Source organism: Hemibagrus wyckioides, linkage group LG12 (assembly GCF_019097595.1).
Source record: "Hemibagrus wyckioides isolate EC202008001 linkage group LG12, SWU_Hwy_1.0, whole genome shotgun sequence".
Taxonomy (NCBI): domain Eukaryota; kingdom Metazoa; phylum Chordata; class Actinopteri; order Siluriformes; family Bagridae; genus Hemibagrus; species Hemibagrus wyckioides.
In genome coordinates, this window is record NC_080721.1 from 1,568,550 (window position 1) to 1,586,299 (window position 17,750).

The 17,750-nt window shown below is 40.1% G+C and overlaps 1 protein-coding gene across 1 annotated transcript in view; it reads right to left on the minus strand.

Annotated features, from left to right (window-relative positions):
• The window catches only part of efna3a (ephrin-A3a), a 104,348-nt gene that overhangs the window by 17,050 nt on the left and 69,548 nt on the right, over window positions 1–17,750 (minus strand). Inside the window, exons 2-4 of the mRNA XM_058404437.1 lie at window positions 2,357–2,658; window positions 1,142–1,207; window positions 614–685 (exon numbers count right to left, since the gene is read on the minus strand). Coding sequence (XP_058260420.1) covers window positions 614–685; window positions 1,142–1,207; window positions 2,357–2,658 — 440 coding nt within the window. The remainder of the gene's footprint in view (window positions 1–613; window positions 686–1,141; window positions 1,208–2,356; window positions 2,659–17,750) is intronic.

Consider the following 17,750-nt stretch of genomic DNA (forward strand, 5'->3'; position numbering starts at 1 on the left):
TCAGGGGTGTGTTTGTGTGTTCGATAGAGAGAGAGAGTGTGTGTGTATGTGTGTGCGTGCGTGTGTGTGTGTTTAAGTGAGTATGTGTGTGTGTGTTTGAGAGTGTTCTTAAGTTTGTTTGAGAATGTGTGTATGTGTGTGTGTATGTTCGAGTGTGTTTGAGAGTGTTTTTAAGTTTGTTTGAGAATGTGTGTGTGTGCGTGTGTGTGTGTATGTTCGAGTGTGTGTTTGAGTATGTGTGTATGTGACTGTATGTCTGTGTTTGTGTGTGTGTGTTTGAGTGTATATTCGCGTTTGTGTTTGAGTATGTGTGTATATGTCTGTGTGTATATGTCTGTGTGTGTGTTCAAGAGTGTGTGTACAGTATGTGTGTGTTTGAGTGTGTTTATGTGTTTGAGCGTGTGTGTATTTGTGTTTGAGTGTGTGTTTGTGTTTGAGAGTATGTGTATATGAGTATGTGTATGTTCAAGTGTGTGTTTGAGAATGTGTGTATCTGTGTGTGTGTGTGTTTATGTGACTGTGTGTTTGTGTGTTTATGCGAGTGTGTTTGAGTATGTGCGTGTGTGTGTGTATGTGTTTGTGTGTGTGTGTGTGTATGTGTGTGCACACTCACCGATGTTGTGTATTTTAGGTCTGGTTGTGTATTCCTCCTGGTCTTGGTCTGCGTCATCACCTGCATGTGAAACTGCAGAGGAAATGAAGAGCAGCTGAAATGTCAGCTCACCTAATCCAGGTCAGTGCTGTACATCAGCCTGGACTCTTATATGATAAATGCAGCGCTGGCCAGCTCCGGCTCTCGGGGGAGGTGCAGCGGCGAGGTGGGGTTTTTTTTCAGCTCCTGCATCTCTGATTCTATTTTAACACTGACTTTAAAATTATTGAGTCTCCCCTGGAGAGAATGACAGCACTGAGAGTCTAACGAGGGTGGAGATGCTCCCCTGTGCACAACACTTCAAACTCCTGTGCTCTAAGCTTGTGTATTTTTTACAGTACAGAATTTCTCCAATCTTTTTGAAGCATCATGTGTAAAGTGTTTAACATCATCGGGAACGTTAAGATTTAAAACATTAGATTAGTTCAATCTGTTATCCAATGTAAATGTAAACTAGTGTGTATGTATGTGAAAAAGCACAGAACTCACGTGTAGAACAGCACACAAACACCCTCAGTCTTAAACAGCTGTGGCCATGGTGATGGGTGGGTGTGGCTGCAACACACACACACACACACACACACACACAAAATTACATTAGAACAGAATATTGCATCCTGGCAGAAACCCTGCATACACATTAGACTTTTAAAAATATGAGCTACTCAGCAGACTTGGAGGCAAAAAGGTCCCAGAACACAACAGTGTAGAATGGCGTCATAAACCCGGGGCTAGTTGTGCAGGTACGGTGGCTATAGAGCAACATTTCAACATTCATTTTGCATTTCAGTGATGCTGTGGAAGGTCTGGAGGAATCGACTGCACATTGTCCTGCTTGTTAATCTTCAGAACATTGGGTCTTACATTTACAGCATTTGGCCGACAGCATTATCCAAAGCAACTTACATTTTTCTAGTTCATTTGTTTACAAACTAGGCAACTTTAGGTTAAAGGACCAGCCATGGCAGCTTGGTGGATCTGGGGTTCGAACTCATAACATTTCAATCAGTAGTCCAACACCTTAACCACTAAGCTACCACATTCCACACATCACACTGGATGCTTGAAGTCCACAGTTCAGGCTATGTGACACATAGGGATACTATCATTCATTAAGACTTTAAAAAGTGAGAGAACGTCTGATCCAGCTGACAAAGATGACAGCAAGGGTTTAAATACTATAATGAAAACAGATCAATAACAACTCATTTAGCCAATCGAACAGCGAGTTAAATCAGCAATTATTTTCCCAGTGATGGACCTATGCACCCATGCACAGAGATGACTGTGAGGCCAGTGCCATCAATACCATGACGATGCTGATGACCAAAGCGAGATATCATTTCCTTTGTATATTTTGAATTCTATAGAATTTAGCATCAGTACATCAGTACAAATCTTTTCATTTTCTCCATTTTTACTAAGCAGAGATTGGTTAAAATGATAGAACTTAGGTTGAAAATTATCTACATTAGAAAATGACATGTTGTTGATGCAGGTCACCAAATAGTGAACCAAAAGCATTTCTTTATACATCATCACAGAAAAGGAAGTTGGTGCTATCAGCACTTAATAACTAATTATGTTGAATTAATAAATAATTGCATTTGTAAGAGCTACAAAAATACGTACAAACTGTAGATAGTTAGCAAAAGCTTACATACAGATAAATGCTTGGATTTCTATTAAGCTAACAGTGCTTACATATGTAATAATACTCGTGGCCCACGTTGAACTCATAGCCGAGCGAGAAGGCACTGTAGCGCTGAAACTTCTCAGAGAATTTGATTGGTGCGTGCGGAGCATGTGGGCGGTTGCACTCCCAACGCTTGAAGCCCATCTGCGGGTCACAGGTGCGATAGCCACGGTAGCTAACCATGTACAGTACATACTGCTCAGCCACACCACGCTCCTGCACCCCCCGCTGGCTCGTGTTGTAGTGCGGGCAGTAGATGTCCAGGTAGTCATTGACGTTGACCTGCACAGTGTAGCCCTCTCTCCGTAAACTGTATAGGAAGAAAGAAAGAGATAACATATATTTGTAAGTCAGTATCCACCTACAGAGGTATCTCAGAGGAATATCTGCATACTGCATAAAGAGAGAAAAATACTCCACAAAAAAAAAAAAAAACAGTTTTGGGGAAATAGCAGGGTTCCAGGATCGCCGTGTTAAAAACATTTTATTGGTATTCAAATCTGTAGAAATTTTTGGAGCAACGGTAGTTCTTCTGTTGGATCGGATCACACGGTCCAGCCTTCATTCCCCACGTGCATCAATGAGCCTTGACCGCCAATGACATTGTTGCTGGTTCACCATTGTTCCCTGAATTGGAGCACTTTTGATAGATACTGACCACTGCAGACCGGGAACACCCCACAAGAGCTGCAGTTTTGGAGATGCTCTGATCCAGTGGTCTAGCCATCACAATTTGGCCCTGCATCAAACTCACTCAAATCCTTACGCTTGTCCATTTTTCCTGCTTCTAACATCAACTTTGAGGACAAAATGTTGACTTGCTGCCTAATATATCCCCCCCACTAACAGGGGCCATGATGAGGAGATCATCAGTCTTATCACTTCACTTCTCAGTGCTGTTATGCCTGATTGGTGTACCATGGTTACATGATTGGTAACCATTGGTGTATGCCTGATTGGTGTATATATATATATATATATACAGTATGTATGCCTCTCTCACCCAGTATGGCTTTGGCATCATTGGGATTCAAACTGTACAATAAAGCGCTCTTCTTCTGAGCCACTCAGGAGGCCTGCATTCTTATATCTGAAGTTTAATTTGTATATTTAAAAAAGATTTGCCCTTGTCAAATGGTCAGTGTCCCTAGAGTCAGTGAGCATCACTCGAAATGTAACAGCCTTGGTGTAACACTGAGGCACGTCCACAAAGCATAGATCCTTATTTCTGCAAACAGATCACTTCTATCTCTTTTTTAAAACAATAATATCAGCATTAAGTGCGCTATAATGTCAGCTACAGTACCTATCTGTACTGAAAGTCTCCCAGTTTCATCAACCTTGACAAAATGTTTAAGAGACTTCATTACATTAACTGTGCAATTTAAAAGAAAAGCTAGCACAATGCTACGGTAATCACGCTGCACACTCCAGTCCTCCATATCACATGGCAGGGGAGATTTCAGAGAGAACTGTAAAAGGCTATTATTGTGATTCCATCCAATCCTAGTAATCAACAACATCTGTAGCAGTGATTAGAACCATATTTTAATGAGAAAATGCAAAATATTAGGGAAAAAATTTGATAGCTATTCATATAATGAACAGTGTCATCAGATTAGCAGAGCTGAAGGAAGTCCGAAACAGGCTTGATATTAATTTCCCATTTAAACCTAAAACATTTCCACCATTTCAGAGAGAGTAGGGGAGGATGTAATAATAATGGGGTTGTGGGAGCTCAAGTGGATAAGGCTCTGGGTTGCTGGCCAGAAGATTGGGGTTCAAGTCCCAGAACTGCCAAGGTGCCATCATTAGGCCCTTTGCACGGCCTCCAACGCCCCTGCTCCAGGGGTGCTGTATCATGGCTGACCCTGTGCTCTGACCCCAACCCTCTGAGGATGAGATTTGTGAAAAAGGAATTTTTTACTGTGCAGTAATGTATATGTGACAAATAAAGGCGACTTAACTTCCAGCTGCTACCATGTCCTGTTACCATGTCCCCAGAGTAGCAAGGAGCTCCTACACCAAGGAGGATGTGTAAAAGCTTTGGTAATATACCCTCTCTGGGTAGTGTGACCGTGTCTTGTCATGTAGGGATAATAAAATCATTGCATCACAGAAGCTTACTTATAATTCTTTGTCTTTTCTTAGTTTTTATTATTTAATTTTCATGAAGCTTTTGAAAACACATCATCTTAGATAGATTGAACTATCCGGTGAATTATCTGTGCATACTCAACATGTGTTAGAGTAATATAGCTTTTCTCCTTTCATACGCTGTATAGTTTTAGCTATTCTGCTAACACTGCATCAGACAAAGCAGGTGCTAAGGTTCTAGCTAGGTTTAAAAAAATGGAAGATAGAACCATATAGTACATTTACTATAGTATGTTATGAAAGTAATGTTTGATATAAGCAATGTGTGAAAGGACATCAGAAACTGGATGCTTAGTATTACTCCAACTGGAGTCTTTTACTCAGGTCAGTCCTTTTACTCAGGTCAGTCCTTTTACTCAGGTCAGAGGCTGCTAGAATCAAATCCTGCACCAAAGTGTTTCTTTTTGTATAAACTAATCTATCTACTGATCTAACATAAGAGTGATGGATTGAATATGAGGTCCAGAGTGAGTGCCATAACAGATTAGTCCATTTAAACACAAATGTCATCAATCACGATCCCAAACTATAAATGGATTTGTGAAAGAAAATCTCTGTCTCCTCTTTTGCTTTACCATTTTTTTCCAAATGAATATTTCAAATATCGCAAATATGAAGTATTATTTTTAATTGATCAATCCAAACAAGGCACATTTAAATTAAGAGTGTATGTTGTATTTTATGTCGTTTTTTCTATCCTGAAATGCTGTACTAGCGTCAGTAAAGAATGCAACACGCATTTCTTCTGCTGCTTCACAAAAACCCTCGTAAATATCTTCCAGAACATTTAGTGAAGTTCTAACTGATTAATCTGGTTAAATATGTAGAGTGGTGAAGGTCTTGGGTTGCAGAATATTCGTAACGTCCATTTTAAGGTGCACGTTGTCAACCATCTGGTTATTGCTACATTAAAATAGAAACGTTAAACCTAGCGGTATTATGCAAATGTTGTTTTCTTCTTAATCTGCCTCTGTTTACTTTCACGTCTCTCCCGTCTCTAGCCTGCAGTAAAGGTAATGAGAATACAGAGAATAATTAATATCGAGCAACGTTTAATAACGCGCAGGTCCTTGTTGATGTTTACTTTTTCGAGTGACCTCAGGACACAGAGCCGCTGCTGTGCCTTCTTTGCTAGTGTTTTGGTATTTCCAGAGAGGACGAGAGTGACCTGTGTCATTGACCTTTCCATAATTTAATCAAAAAGAAGATAAAAGAGCTCACTTTTCCAAGTGAACCATGTGAGAGCACATTTTGAACAGTAGGTGGCAGTAATTCATTTCATGATAGCAATACCTTTTTTTTTGTGCCCAAAAAACAATCAAAACTTTCACAAAAACACAAATGCATCCTCTGTCTCTCAAATATACTTCAGTGCTAGGTCAAGCCCCATAGGATTATTCAAATCCAAAAACAAATCCAAAATAAGGGCCAGAAATGTCACTCACTAAACATTCACAGTCCATTTCCTTTGCTTTGGGTCCAGTATTTCCTTTTTCCATGACTTTTTCCTCAAGCATTTCGTCCATTGCACATATTAACTGCACTGCATTAATACTGCATTAAATTTATTTACCTTTATTAAGAATTATTAACTTTATAGGAGCGTCCCAGAGAGAAGGGCTTGACTACTGTATAAAGTATAGTGAAAAAAAAAAAACATTTGTTAATTATAACCAGAAAAATTTCTCTTTGAACTGTGAGGAAATACACGATTTCACCAGACAGCAATATAGATAAATGTATACACAAAGGAAACTAGACAAAACGGTTAACAAGTTAAAGGCAAAACAGATATGTAGAAAAATGAGAAATACCAGTGTATGCACTCCCATCAAAAAATAATCGTTTATATTTCTGATCCATGGCACGGAGATAGAGATACATTTATTTATTTGTACATAACTAGAACAACCTACACGGTCCACTCAAGTCAACACAGAAACCCGTCCTGTTGCATGAAGTGTTTATAAAAAACAGCGGCGTCTTTGATCTATGCCACTTTTTCTGCTTCATAAATAAGGAATTTTCTTAGAAATAAGGAAAAGTAGTGGAGAATGAAGGCGAGATCTGTTCATTAAAAGAATAAGACACAAAGGAACACAAAGGAAGCGAAAGAGGCACACTGTGATTTACACATCTAACGCTAGTGCTAATATGTTTTAAAAAGGCAGCATGGTGGCACAGTGGGACGTGTTGTCTCCTCATAGCTCCAGGGTCTTCGGTTTGGCTCTGAGCTCGGGTTACTGCCTGCGTGGTGTGTTTCACATCTCCATGTAGGTTTACTCTGGTTACTCCAGTTTCTTCCCACCTACTGTTAGGTGCATTGTCTACACTAAATTGTCCATGTGTGGGTGTGTGTGTATGTGTATGTGCTGCTCAGCAATGCACTGGAATCCCATCAGTGGTGTATTCCCACCTCGCTCCTGGTGTTCCCAGGAGAGACTCCAGGACTCACTGTGACTTTCAACAGGATAAAGCGGTTACTGTGTGCTTCAATTTATTCTCTTCTGCCAGGGAAGGATTCTGATTTTTTTTTTGTTCTATCTGCTTGAATCACTTGAATCTAGATTCATTTAACTCCTGACAGTTTTAGACTGATGGTATTCTTAGACCATGACCTAGTGAACCAGTCTCGCATTGATAGTAACTTCAAAAAGCAGTTTTGTAATTCGCTCTGGATAAGGGCATCTGCCAAATGCTGTAAATGCAAATGTACTGAAGATGAATGATTAAATGCAAAGGGTAACAGGATCCCTGATACCCCCAGTGACACTGAGACACTGGTGAAATTCAGGCCACAGATTCTCTCAACAGACTGTAAAATGACAGTGTGATATGACTGGTGGAGGTCACACACCTCCAGCAAGTTTCTCTGTCATGAGCTACTAATACTGGAGATGTGACCTATCAACATATTGATCTCTTACAGAAACCTCCAAATTTGGTGATTATATTTGGTAATGAAGGAAGGGATTATGAAGGAAATGCTTTAAGTTCTCTTCACGCACGTCACAGGGAACTTCATCTGGACCCTCAACACCACCTGTCTGCATCTCATCCTCATCACCTTCTACAGGGGGACAGCAGAGCGCATCCTGACCAGCTGTCTCACTCTGTGGTACAGCGACCGTCCAGCTGAGAAGGATATCACAGACTCTTTGCTGAAAACTTCCTATCACAAACACTGCAACTGCAAGGCCACCGGTATTGTGGAAACTTCTCATGGACTCTACATTGTCAAACCTGAGCTGTCCATCATCCAGCAAGAGATAAAAACCCATCACGGAAAATTACAATGACATTTTACTGTCCATGTTGTTGCTTCAAATGTTTTTCTACACAAATTGTGCTGTGTTGCACCATGGTCATGAAGAAACAACATTTATCCCCAAATATATATTAATTATATAGACAAATGAAAAAAAAAACAACCCTAAATTGCTTTATCAACTGCTGTAATTTCATCTCCTCTTTTCAGTCTAAAGGCAAACTAGGGTTGAAGAAGTGCCATAACAAATTTAGTCTCACAATGCCTGATACCAAAACAGGACACTCCCAGGACACCTCAGCAGGTCCTAGCGTACATTTACATTTCCAGCTTCGGTGCTTGGTGAAGAGCTAGATGTTCAGTTTTTGAGAACAGGCAGTGACTCAGCGGTTCCACGGTTCATTCCACCCCCTGGGTGCCTGTGCACTTGAGTTGTGCTAGCGGTTTGAAGGGATTGTGGAGCAGAACAGTTTTTGAAAACTGCTTGGGATAGTTGGGGACTGGCCCATTCTTTATCCTCACTTTCTTTTCTTGTCCTTTTTCCTAGTGGTTTTAGTGAACTTACACTAAATAATTCATAGTACACAACATCCACAAAAGTTTCTGGACACCTAACCATCACACTCATATGTGGTTGTAGCATCGCACTCCAGGTTTAGTCCCTATTTTTACCTCACTCCAGTTTTAGTTCTTATCTTTTCCTCACTCCAGATTTAGTCTCTATCCTCACTCCAGATTTAGTCCCTATCCTCACTCTAGATTTAGTCCCAATCTTCACTCCAGATTTAGTCACGATCCTCAGTCCACATTTAGACAGTATCCTCACTCCAGATTTAGTCTCTATCCTCACTCCAGATTTAGTCCCAATCCTCACTCCAGATTTAGTCCCAATCCTCACTCCAGATAAAGTCCTAATCCTCACTCTAGATTTAGTCCCAATCTTCACTCCAGATTTAGTCACGATCCTCAGTCCACATTTAGACAGTATCCTCACTCCAGATTTAGTCTCTATCCTCACTCCAGATGTTGTCCCTATCCGTACTCACTCCAGATGTTGTCCCTATCCGCACTCACTCCAGATGTTGTCCCAATCTTCACCACAGATTTAGTCCCAATCTTCACTACAGATTTAGTCACAATCCGTGGGGAGCTGTGGGGATTTATGTTCATTTAGCCACAGCTCTTGTAGTGAGATCAGGGCTCTGGCTCTGCAGGACACTGAATTGAGTTATTCCACTTCAACCTTGGCAAACCAAGTCTTCATGATTCCCCCAGGTTTGGGCCCATAGTTCCAGTGAAGGGAAATTGTAATGCGACATCATACAAAGAAATTCTATAACATTGTGTGCTTTCAACTAAAGGCTTAGGGAACTTTAGCAAAGAACCACATATGGGTGTAATGCTCAGGTGTCTAAACAAACATTTGGTCATATAGTGTAGTTACTGAATAATAGGGTCTTATACATCGGACCCTCTGGCCCTCTTCCCCTCTTTTTTTAAAGTTTTTTTCTTAATTTTTCAGCCTAATGATGAATTGGGTCACTGACAGCACTGAGCAGCCAACTGTCCAATTACTTTTGAATCCTTAAAAAGGGCAGACCATATATATATGAAAAATGCTGTAATTCCAACACTGCATCAACACAGAGCTTGAAAAATGATTTGGTCTCTCACCATGTGCCTCATTATCCTCACTGTTCAGGTCCTTCCTTAGAGTTTTTCATACAGCTTCACCATCTACTAGACTACAGGCCCTGTGGCTAGAACCTGTAGTATTGGCATTAAATATGCAATACTAATAATTGTAATGAATAATAGTTCATTTAATGGTCTTTCCCACAGGCCCTGAACAAACTTCTAGATGCAGTTGTTTGAACACGTTTCTATAAAAATTAAGGAAAGAAAATTCCTGACAATTACCTCTGTGTTCTCTGGTTTAATCCCTCCATCCAAAACCATACAAAAAGGGCTGTTTAATAATTCTGATGATGTATTTCTATAAGACATGTGACGATATATTTATATAGAACAACACTAATTTGACATCATATTCTGCCAACAGGACCCACCCACAGTGCTCAGTTGACTTGAATGAGCTAAGCACACATTGACTTGAGTAATTACTGCACAGATTAAGAGAAATCTCTCGCTGAATTTCTTTCACATTGCTGATGAAGGTCTGCAGTGAAAAAAAACCCCAGCAAATCACTACTGCCAAAGGGTTTATAAAGCCTTCCAGTGCAAAACAGTCAACACGAGCAACTTGGCAGGAAACCTGGCTGACAAGCATCACAACCTTGACTTAGATTTGGCAGGTTAGATGCCTAAATATTTTACTGACAGTTTAATTCAGGCATGTGATTAACTGCTTCTTTGTGAGCAACCTGAACTGCTGAGAGATAATTGCTGGTGCTGCTTGGTGTTCCAGACTTGACAAGGAAATTCTCCGTGACATCATGTCAATTGTGAATGTCCACAAAATATTGATATACTTTGCCTGACCACATTCTGCTTGATCGTAACGTTCTCGCTGGAAGATCATCATTTTTATCAGTTTCATCAGACACCCATTTCCTTCCTATGGTGCAGAAAATAATTGTTGGCAGTACAGCCTGAACCACGAATGCTAAAGGAATGGCAAAGATAGCTTATAGGAATTTCAACACCATGGCTGCATCAATACCATCACTATTAAAGTCAGGCAAGTTAAGCTGGACACCTGCAACCTCGCAAGCCTTCGGGAAGCTAAAAGAAAGCTTCACCACAGGACTCTTGCCAGAAAACATCCTTTTGTTGTCAAGGTAGAAGCATCAGGAGAAGAACTCGGAGCTGCCCGATCACAGTGCCAAGATAATCCACCGAAACATTTCACCTCTTTTCCAAACTGTTTTCCAGACAGAGAATTTATGATGCAATAAATCTGGAGCTCATTGCTGTCATGCTCATGCTTAAAAAGTTGAGATTTTGGATTGTGGGCCTATTGCATCTGCTTGTTCGTCTTCACTGTAATTCTGAAATATTAAACCTTCTGTAAGACTTAATCAGTGACGATGAAGACGAGCCGTATTCTTTCCTGGATTTCTCATTTCTTGCCGTCTAGGTTGGAAGAATGAAAAAGCTTCCATTTTGTCTGATATCCATGAAAAAGTGTCAAAATAATGAAAGAACTGAAGGTATTATTCTGCTGGAACCTCAGCCAGATAACACTGATAAGCTTTGGGTATACAAATTCTGTAAACATTTGGCTGTATTTACACTGAATAATTTGTAACAGTTGAACACACAGAAGGTGTGGACAAATCACTAGACTGGAATAAGCAGATTATGTGTCCATGATAAGCAGATTAGGTTTCATGGCTAGTTTTTTCTAGCTGCCTGTACGCTGGTTCAGAGTGGTTTTGATGAAGAGGTCATATATGATCATATTAATGTACAATTACACAGAATATGAACTTTTTAGCAAAATGTCTTACAAAATCTTTCATACAAAAGAAGAACATACTGAAATTATTCTACTGAATGGACCAGGAAGTAGTAAAAGAAAAGAATAAAATAAAACATATTAATAATAAAGCTCAAGAAAAGAAGAATAAAGGAAGACAGAATAAAACAGATGCATATGAGGGATTGTAGGATATGAGGGAGTGGAAATACGAGGCAGATATCATGGAGGTTTATTTGTGTTTTAATATAAAGAGGTTCTGTTCTTGAGGTGAAGGAAAACTGGTTGTGTTTATCATATGAGATACAAACGACAGTGTGAAATCTAAAGTGACATCAAGGCTTCTAACTTGAGCTGAGTTGGATGAAATGGAGATGCAAATCATTATGACCTTGACATTATTGTTACGCTTCAGTCGATTTCCACAAACCCAGGGCTTTAGGTGAGTTAGACAGTCAACTAGCACAGATGGAGGCAGGTTATTGTGTTTGTTAATCTGTTTATCACTATATTGCAACTGCAGACCAATTCCAGGTGATTATAAATAATTGTAGAAAAGGACATAATATACAGTTACATTATTTCCTGTCCGGTGTCACCCAAATGAGGATGAGGTTCCCTTCTGAGTCTGGTTCCTATCAAGGTTTCTTCCTCAGATCATCTCAGGGAGTTTTTCCTCACCACCATCACCTCAGGCTTCTCATTAGGGATAAATGTTAGGGATAAACATTAACTTAATTTTAAACATTATTATACACACACACACACACACACATATATATATATATATATATATATATATATATATATATATATATATATATATATATATATATATATATATATATATAACAAACAAATAAATTGAACTGAAAATTGAAAATGTCACCTGATAATACTGATAAAAATAACCTGATATACATGTATATAACAAATAACAGTGGGCCCAGAACTGAGGCTTGGGGAACACCATTAGAGAGGTGAAATATGTCTGCCCCAAACCTATGAAGTAAAACAAATGAATATCTGCTTGTTTGGGTGATCTTTTCAGAATCAAGAGCAAGCAGCAACTTGAAAATACAGCTGAGCAAAATAAGTCACCTTACATAAAAATAAAATTAAGAGATACCAAAGGGTTACATCCTGAGTGAAGCAAGAAGGCAGAGCAACATATCCAGTCTTTATTAAAAAGCTTAGTGGAGGCGGTGTTGGTCCTCCCTTCATCCATTCACTAACTGTTGGAACAAATTGGCCAGGGTTTCAGGTACTAGTGAAGAATGAGCAGGGCGCTGGATAAAGAGGCAATGCCGGGGGCGTCGTTGTCAGTGCCGCATCATGGGGACATGGAGGGTCCACCTTTGGCAAACATTCCCTTCTGGGAATTCCCTTTGGAGCAGTCACGTGACGAGACCCTGAGGCATGCCTTTAACCAAGTGAGAGTAATAATTGATGGACAGCAAGCGCAGCCTAATGTTAAGCTATCCCATACATATTTATCATTTATTAAGTCTAAATGAAAGCAGGTGACACAGGAAACTCAGACTAACTAAAAGACGACCCAGTTGTCAGTGCATAAAAGCTGTAGGAAATCTCTGTTCAAAGTGACTCCCCATAATCGCCTGACTGAGCATTTGGGGCAGGATAAAACACTAAATTGTCTCATGGCCAGTTTCTACTGGTGTGGCGATCCTTGCAGGTGGTGTGAAGCATGTCGAGAATGTCAGATGGTGAATCCTCCGACCACCCCAAAAGTGCCATTACACTTTAATCACTGTCCCCTTCTAAACAATTGCCATTGACCTTGTCAGGCTATTAGAAAGTTGCTTTGTGAGGATATTGCTTTGTGCTAGTCCTGGTTGATTATGCAATGTGATATCCAGATATCTGTGCAGCATCTCAGCCTCTTCTGGAGGCACTTTTCTGTGTGAGTCAGGATCCCAAAAGAGATCCTGAAAGACCAGGGCACTACGTTTATGTCACAGACACCAGGTAAGCTTTGCAAATAATTCACACTATTGATTACATTATATTATACATCACATTATATTCACATTAATAATTCACATTATTGATTAAATCAATTGACACCAGTGTTTACCATCTGAAAACAGAAGGCCTTGTGAAACAGTTTAATTTAGATGCTAACAACATGATTTGTATGTTTCTAAGCCTCCACACTGATTTCCCCTTGAATTACTGTATGACCATCTAAGACATAATAACAGAAAATTGAGAAGAGGACCTTCTGACAGAGTCCTTCTAAAAAATGAAATTCAGTATGTTCTGGACCTGAGACTCCATGGTTTTTGTATGGACTTTAGAAAAGTCAATGCAGTGTCTAATTTTGATGCATATCTGATGCCTCCCTGCTCGATTGATTAGGTTTGGTGAGCTTTTATTCTTCACTGGACTTAACCAAGGGGTATTGACAGATTCCTATGACTCCAATATTGCTCGAAAAAAATACTCTGCCTTTTCTACTCTGTTTGGGTTACACCAATTTGTCACCCTTCAGTTTGGGTTGTTTCAATCCACAGAGACAGTTTCAGGATCCTCTGCCTGCGTAATGCACATGCCACTGCATACTAAGATGACATAATCAGTATTAATAATGATTGGCAACGGCTTTTACAACATCCTTGACATGGACAAAACTCATCAAACCCAAAGAAGTATGCACCTGGCAGTATGATATCTGGGCTTCCTCTTGGCACAGGGGCAGGCTGATAAGACAGCAACAAGACTTAATACCAAACAGACGTTGGTATTGGCAGTTTCTGGTTCTGACAGACTAATTACCGGAGATTTCTACTTAATTTTTCAGCAGGATTTTCCATCCCGCTTACTGACCTCACAAAAAAGGGAATACCAGATCTGGTCCAGTGGACAGAGTCACACAGGCAGACTTTCTGCCAGCTAAAAGATAAAGGTAAAAAATGTCACTGGTATGAAATCCACACAATCTCTGGAACCGGGTAGATAATACACAATGCTAAGGCTTAGTAATGATAGTGATAAACACAGAGTATATACTACACAAAGTGAGTGTGGGTTGGAAGTCCTTTTATATTGTGAGGTGTAATTGTAAACAGGTGAGTGATCAGTATGATGATGAGCTTGAATGCTTCTGTTACTGTCGGTATTGTAGTCCAGGAAGTCTGGCAGATGATTACCCAAGTCCTCGGTCCCCACAATGACCTGTAAGGAAGCGAAAACTGAGATGCTATTGTCACATCACCAGATCGTCAGGCCTTGCAAAGATCACCCTGCAAGGCACTGTGCAAGGAGGCAGAAAAAGAGGGAGATAAAAGAAAAGATGGGAGGATAACATCCAGGAGTGGACTCATTTAAAACCCAGCGAAACAGTGAGAGCTGCTGAGGACAGAGAGAGATGGAGAGAGTTGGAAAATACATCATCTGTGGTGTCCCAGTGATCCTCTGGGGTTATGGGATAGGATAGGATAGGATAGGATAGGATAGGATAGGATAGGATAGGATAGGATAGGATAGGATAGGATGGGATGGGATAGTATAGGATGGGATAGGATAGGATAGGATTGTAGTCCAAAGCGGCCATGTTTGTAGGCCGTGTTGTGCTGGACATTGTGGCTGCACTCCAGACTTTTGTACATTTTGCCATTATATATTTTTAATTATCTAGAGACTGGAGCGTGACTTGATAAATCATGCTTCCACAGTGAAGTGCAGAAAATCTACCTAAGCTAAACAGCATTTTATGCTCACATGACCTGTAACCAGGTTTTTTTTGTCACCATGTGATTCTGTGATAGAATCTTTTAAAATAACTATTAAGTTCATGCAGCCAAACAGAGAAGTCAAACAAATAAGAGATGTAGTCACACCCCCACCTACACTGTTAACAGGCCGAGGCTACAGTCAGGGCACAGCAGATCTGCCAACGTACCATACCACACTGACAGTACATCTCTCTTTCTATCACGTCTGAGCAGTGTGTACACATGAGGCCTGTATGATAGGTAAAGCCAGATCAGCAGAGATTAAGGGGTGATATGTGAGACAATATCATGCTAAAGAACACAAATCACAGTCTTCTATAAGATTGCCCGAGAGTCAGGTGTTATGACACCATTGCTTAGTGGGGTTACAAAATCCAGACTGGAATTCAGGTGTTACAAATGGTTTATCCTGCATAAAAGACTTTAAAGGTGTCTGACTTTCATAGTTATACTTTGGCTTTTGATAGCAAAACTATCTTTAAGCATTCAACAGTCCTATTACCAACTTGTGCAGTCTGTTTTGGGATTTTAGTACACCTCAGACAAATGAAGACTACTTCATAATTTGACTGCAGTAAAGACATCACTCCCATGTGCAGCTAAAGTGTAATAAATAGAATAGTGCTATAAAGGTGTGCTGAAGAATAGCAGCTTGGTCAGTAGAAGGCTGTGGTAAGTGTTAGCTCAGTGGTTAAGGTGTTAGCCTATTGATCAGAAGGTTGGGAGCTTAAGCCACCACTGGGCCCTAGAGCAAGGCCCTTAACCCTAGGTTAAATGTAAGTCACTCTGGTGCAGTGATTGGATTTTATCGTCCCGGGTTGTAAACACACTAAAAAAAAAAATAAAAAGTCTAATTCCATTATTAAATACATAAACATGATATTATTTAATCAATAATAATATCCTCCCTTTAGAGAGGTATCAGAGGTTTTTGAGGGCATCAGAGGCAGCAGCTTATTCTGATACATTGCTAATCTAATAGACTGAATTTTTTATGGATAAAATTCTGAATTCAATTAAAGTGAGCTGTAAGCGTAGCAGGTGAAAGCTTGGTCAGCGTTTATTTTAACCACGGGTTGTCAACTTTTATTGCCCAGTGACCCCATTTTTCTTGCCTGTTACATCCAACCTAGATCATTACTTTGATTTGATGTGCACAAGGACACTGAAGGCTGCGTACCATTAATAACTACCAGCAAATGGATGCATTCGTCCGTTCAGTTGCATTTCATGCCTGCGGTCTGGTGTGAAATGGGCTTAAGAGTAAGAAGAGGTCCAAATTGAAGAAAGGCTAATGAAATGTGCATAATAATAACAATCAGAGAGTATTAATTATTGCTGAAATGGAGTGGATATTCAGATTCAGATTATTAATAAGGGCTGGTAGAAATCTTCTGCGACCCCATCGGCGTCCCAGGTGAACCCATGTCGGGTCTCTGCTCGGAGGTTGAGAATCTGTGTTTTAAACAGTAGCATGTTTTTTTTACAGGACGTTGAACCCAATAAACAAGAACACTGTTTATTAATATGCGATGCACATTTTGCAAAATACAGTGGAACCTAGGCATAGGAATTTAATTGGTTCAGGAGGCAAATGAAAATGTGTATTGTGAAACGAATTTTCCCCATAAGAAATAATGTAAATGCAGATAATCTGTTCCAGCTCCCTAAAATATGACCAATATTCCCAATATGAAGTTTATGAATATAAACTGTATGGCTGCTTACAAAGAACTGACCCAAGCCAAGCATTCCATGTCAAGGCTCCTCACAGGAAGTCAGATCCTCCCAATCTGTCAACAAAAAAACACCCGAAAAATCACCTAGCATGCCGAAGACAAGGTTGGTATCGTGGGTCGACTCTTTCCAAACAGCTTTTACTGAACTCGCTTTGGTTGGCTTCGCTTGGCTTTCCACTGAGTTTTGAATGGCCCCCCTGGACGCTCGGTTCTGTTCGGTTCGTTTGTATGCCAAAAATGCTTCGTATGCCAATGCAAATTCCTTGCAAATTTTCAATTTTTAAGGCGAGAATTTGTAAGGGAGGGCATTCGTATGCCGAGGTTCCACTGTAATAGGATCAAGTGCTGTTTTATAAACTGCCCAATAACACGGGTTAAAGTAAAAGAGAAAACTACAACTAGGAGCATTAACAGAGCAATATATTAGACTCTACATATATTTTTTTAATTGGAATGTCGATGAATTCATTCACACATCATAGTCTTAGTCTTTTGGTATTTTCCAGTTTAAAATCGTCTCTTGTTTTTATGTCACTCTGTATTAGGGATGAGTAAAAATCTAAACAATCAGCAGGTCGAAATAATTTCTCTGCATCTCTCAAATTTTTTTTGTGCTTTAAGGCTAGTGATTGTGTTGAAAGGCTGGGGGGAACCTCAGAGGTGTAAACTCCACACAGGTGATTTGCATAATCTGCATGGGCCATGCAAAAAAACTGTGTGTGTGTGTGTGATCTGACTCCGAATAGGATTCTGCATCTGTTGTCTTTAGGCATTCTGGCTTATTATCAGCACTCACACAGCACAAAGGGATCTATTTGTATTTGCACCATTTTCCAGCGTCTCTCTGTCCTTTACCGTGGAAAACACTGCTTAAAGATGATGGCTGTAAGACAAAAACGCTACCGCGAGGTACTTCGGGGAGGAAATTTGCAGCATGTCTGTCTGTACTGTGCAGATTAATCTGACAGCAGCAAGAGCCATGTAATACATATTCAAGGGGAATTCAGGGCTGCGTCCCAAACCACAAACACAGCCGAC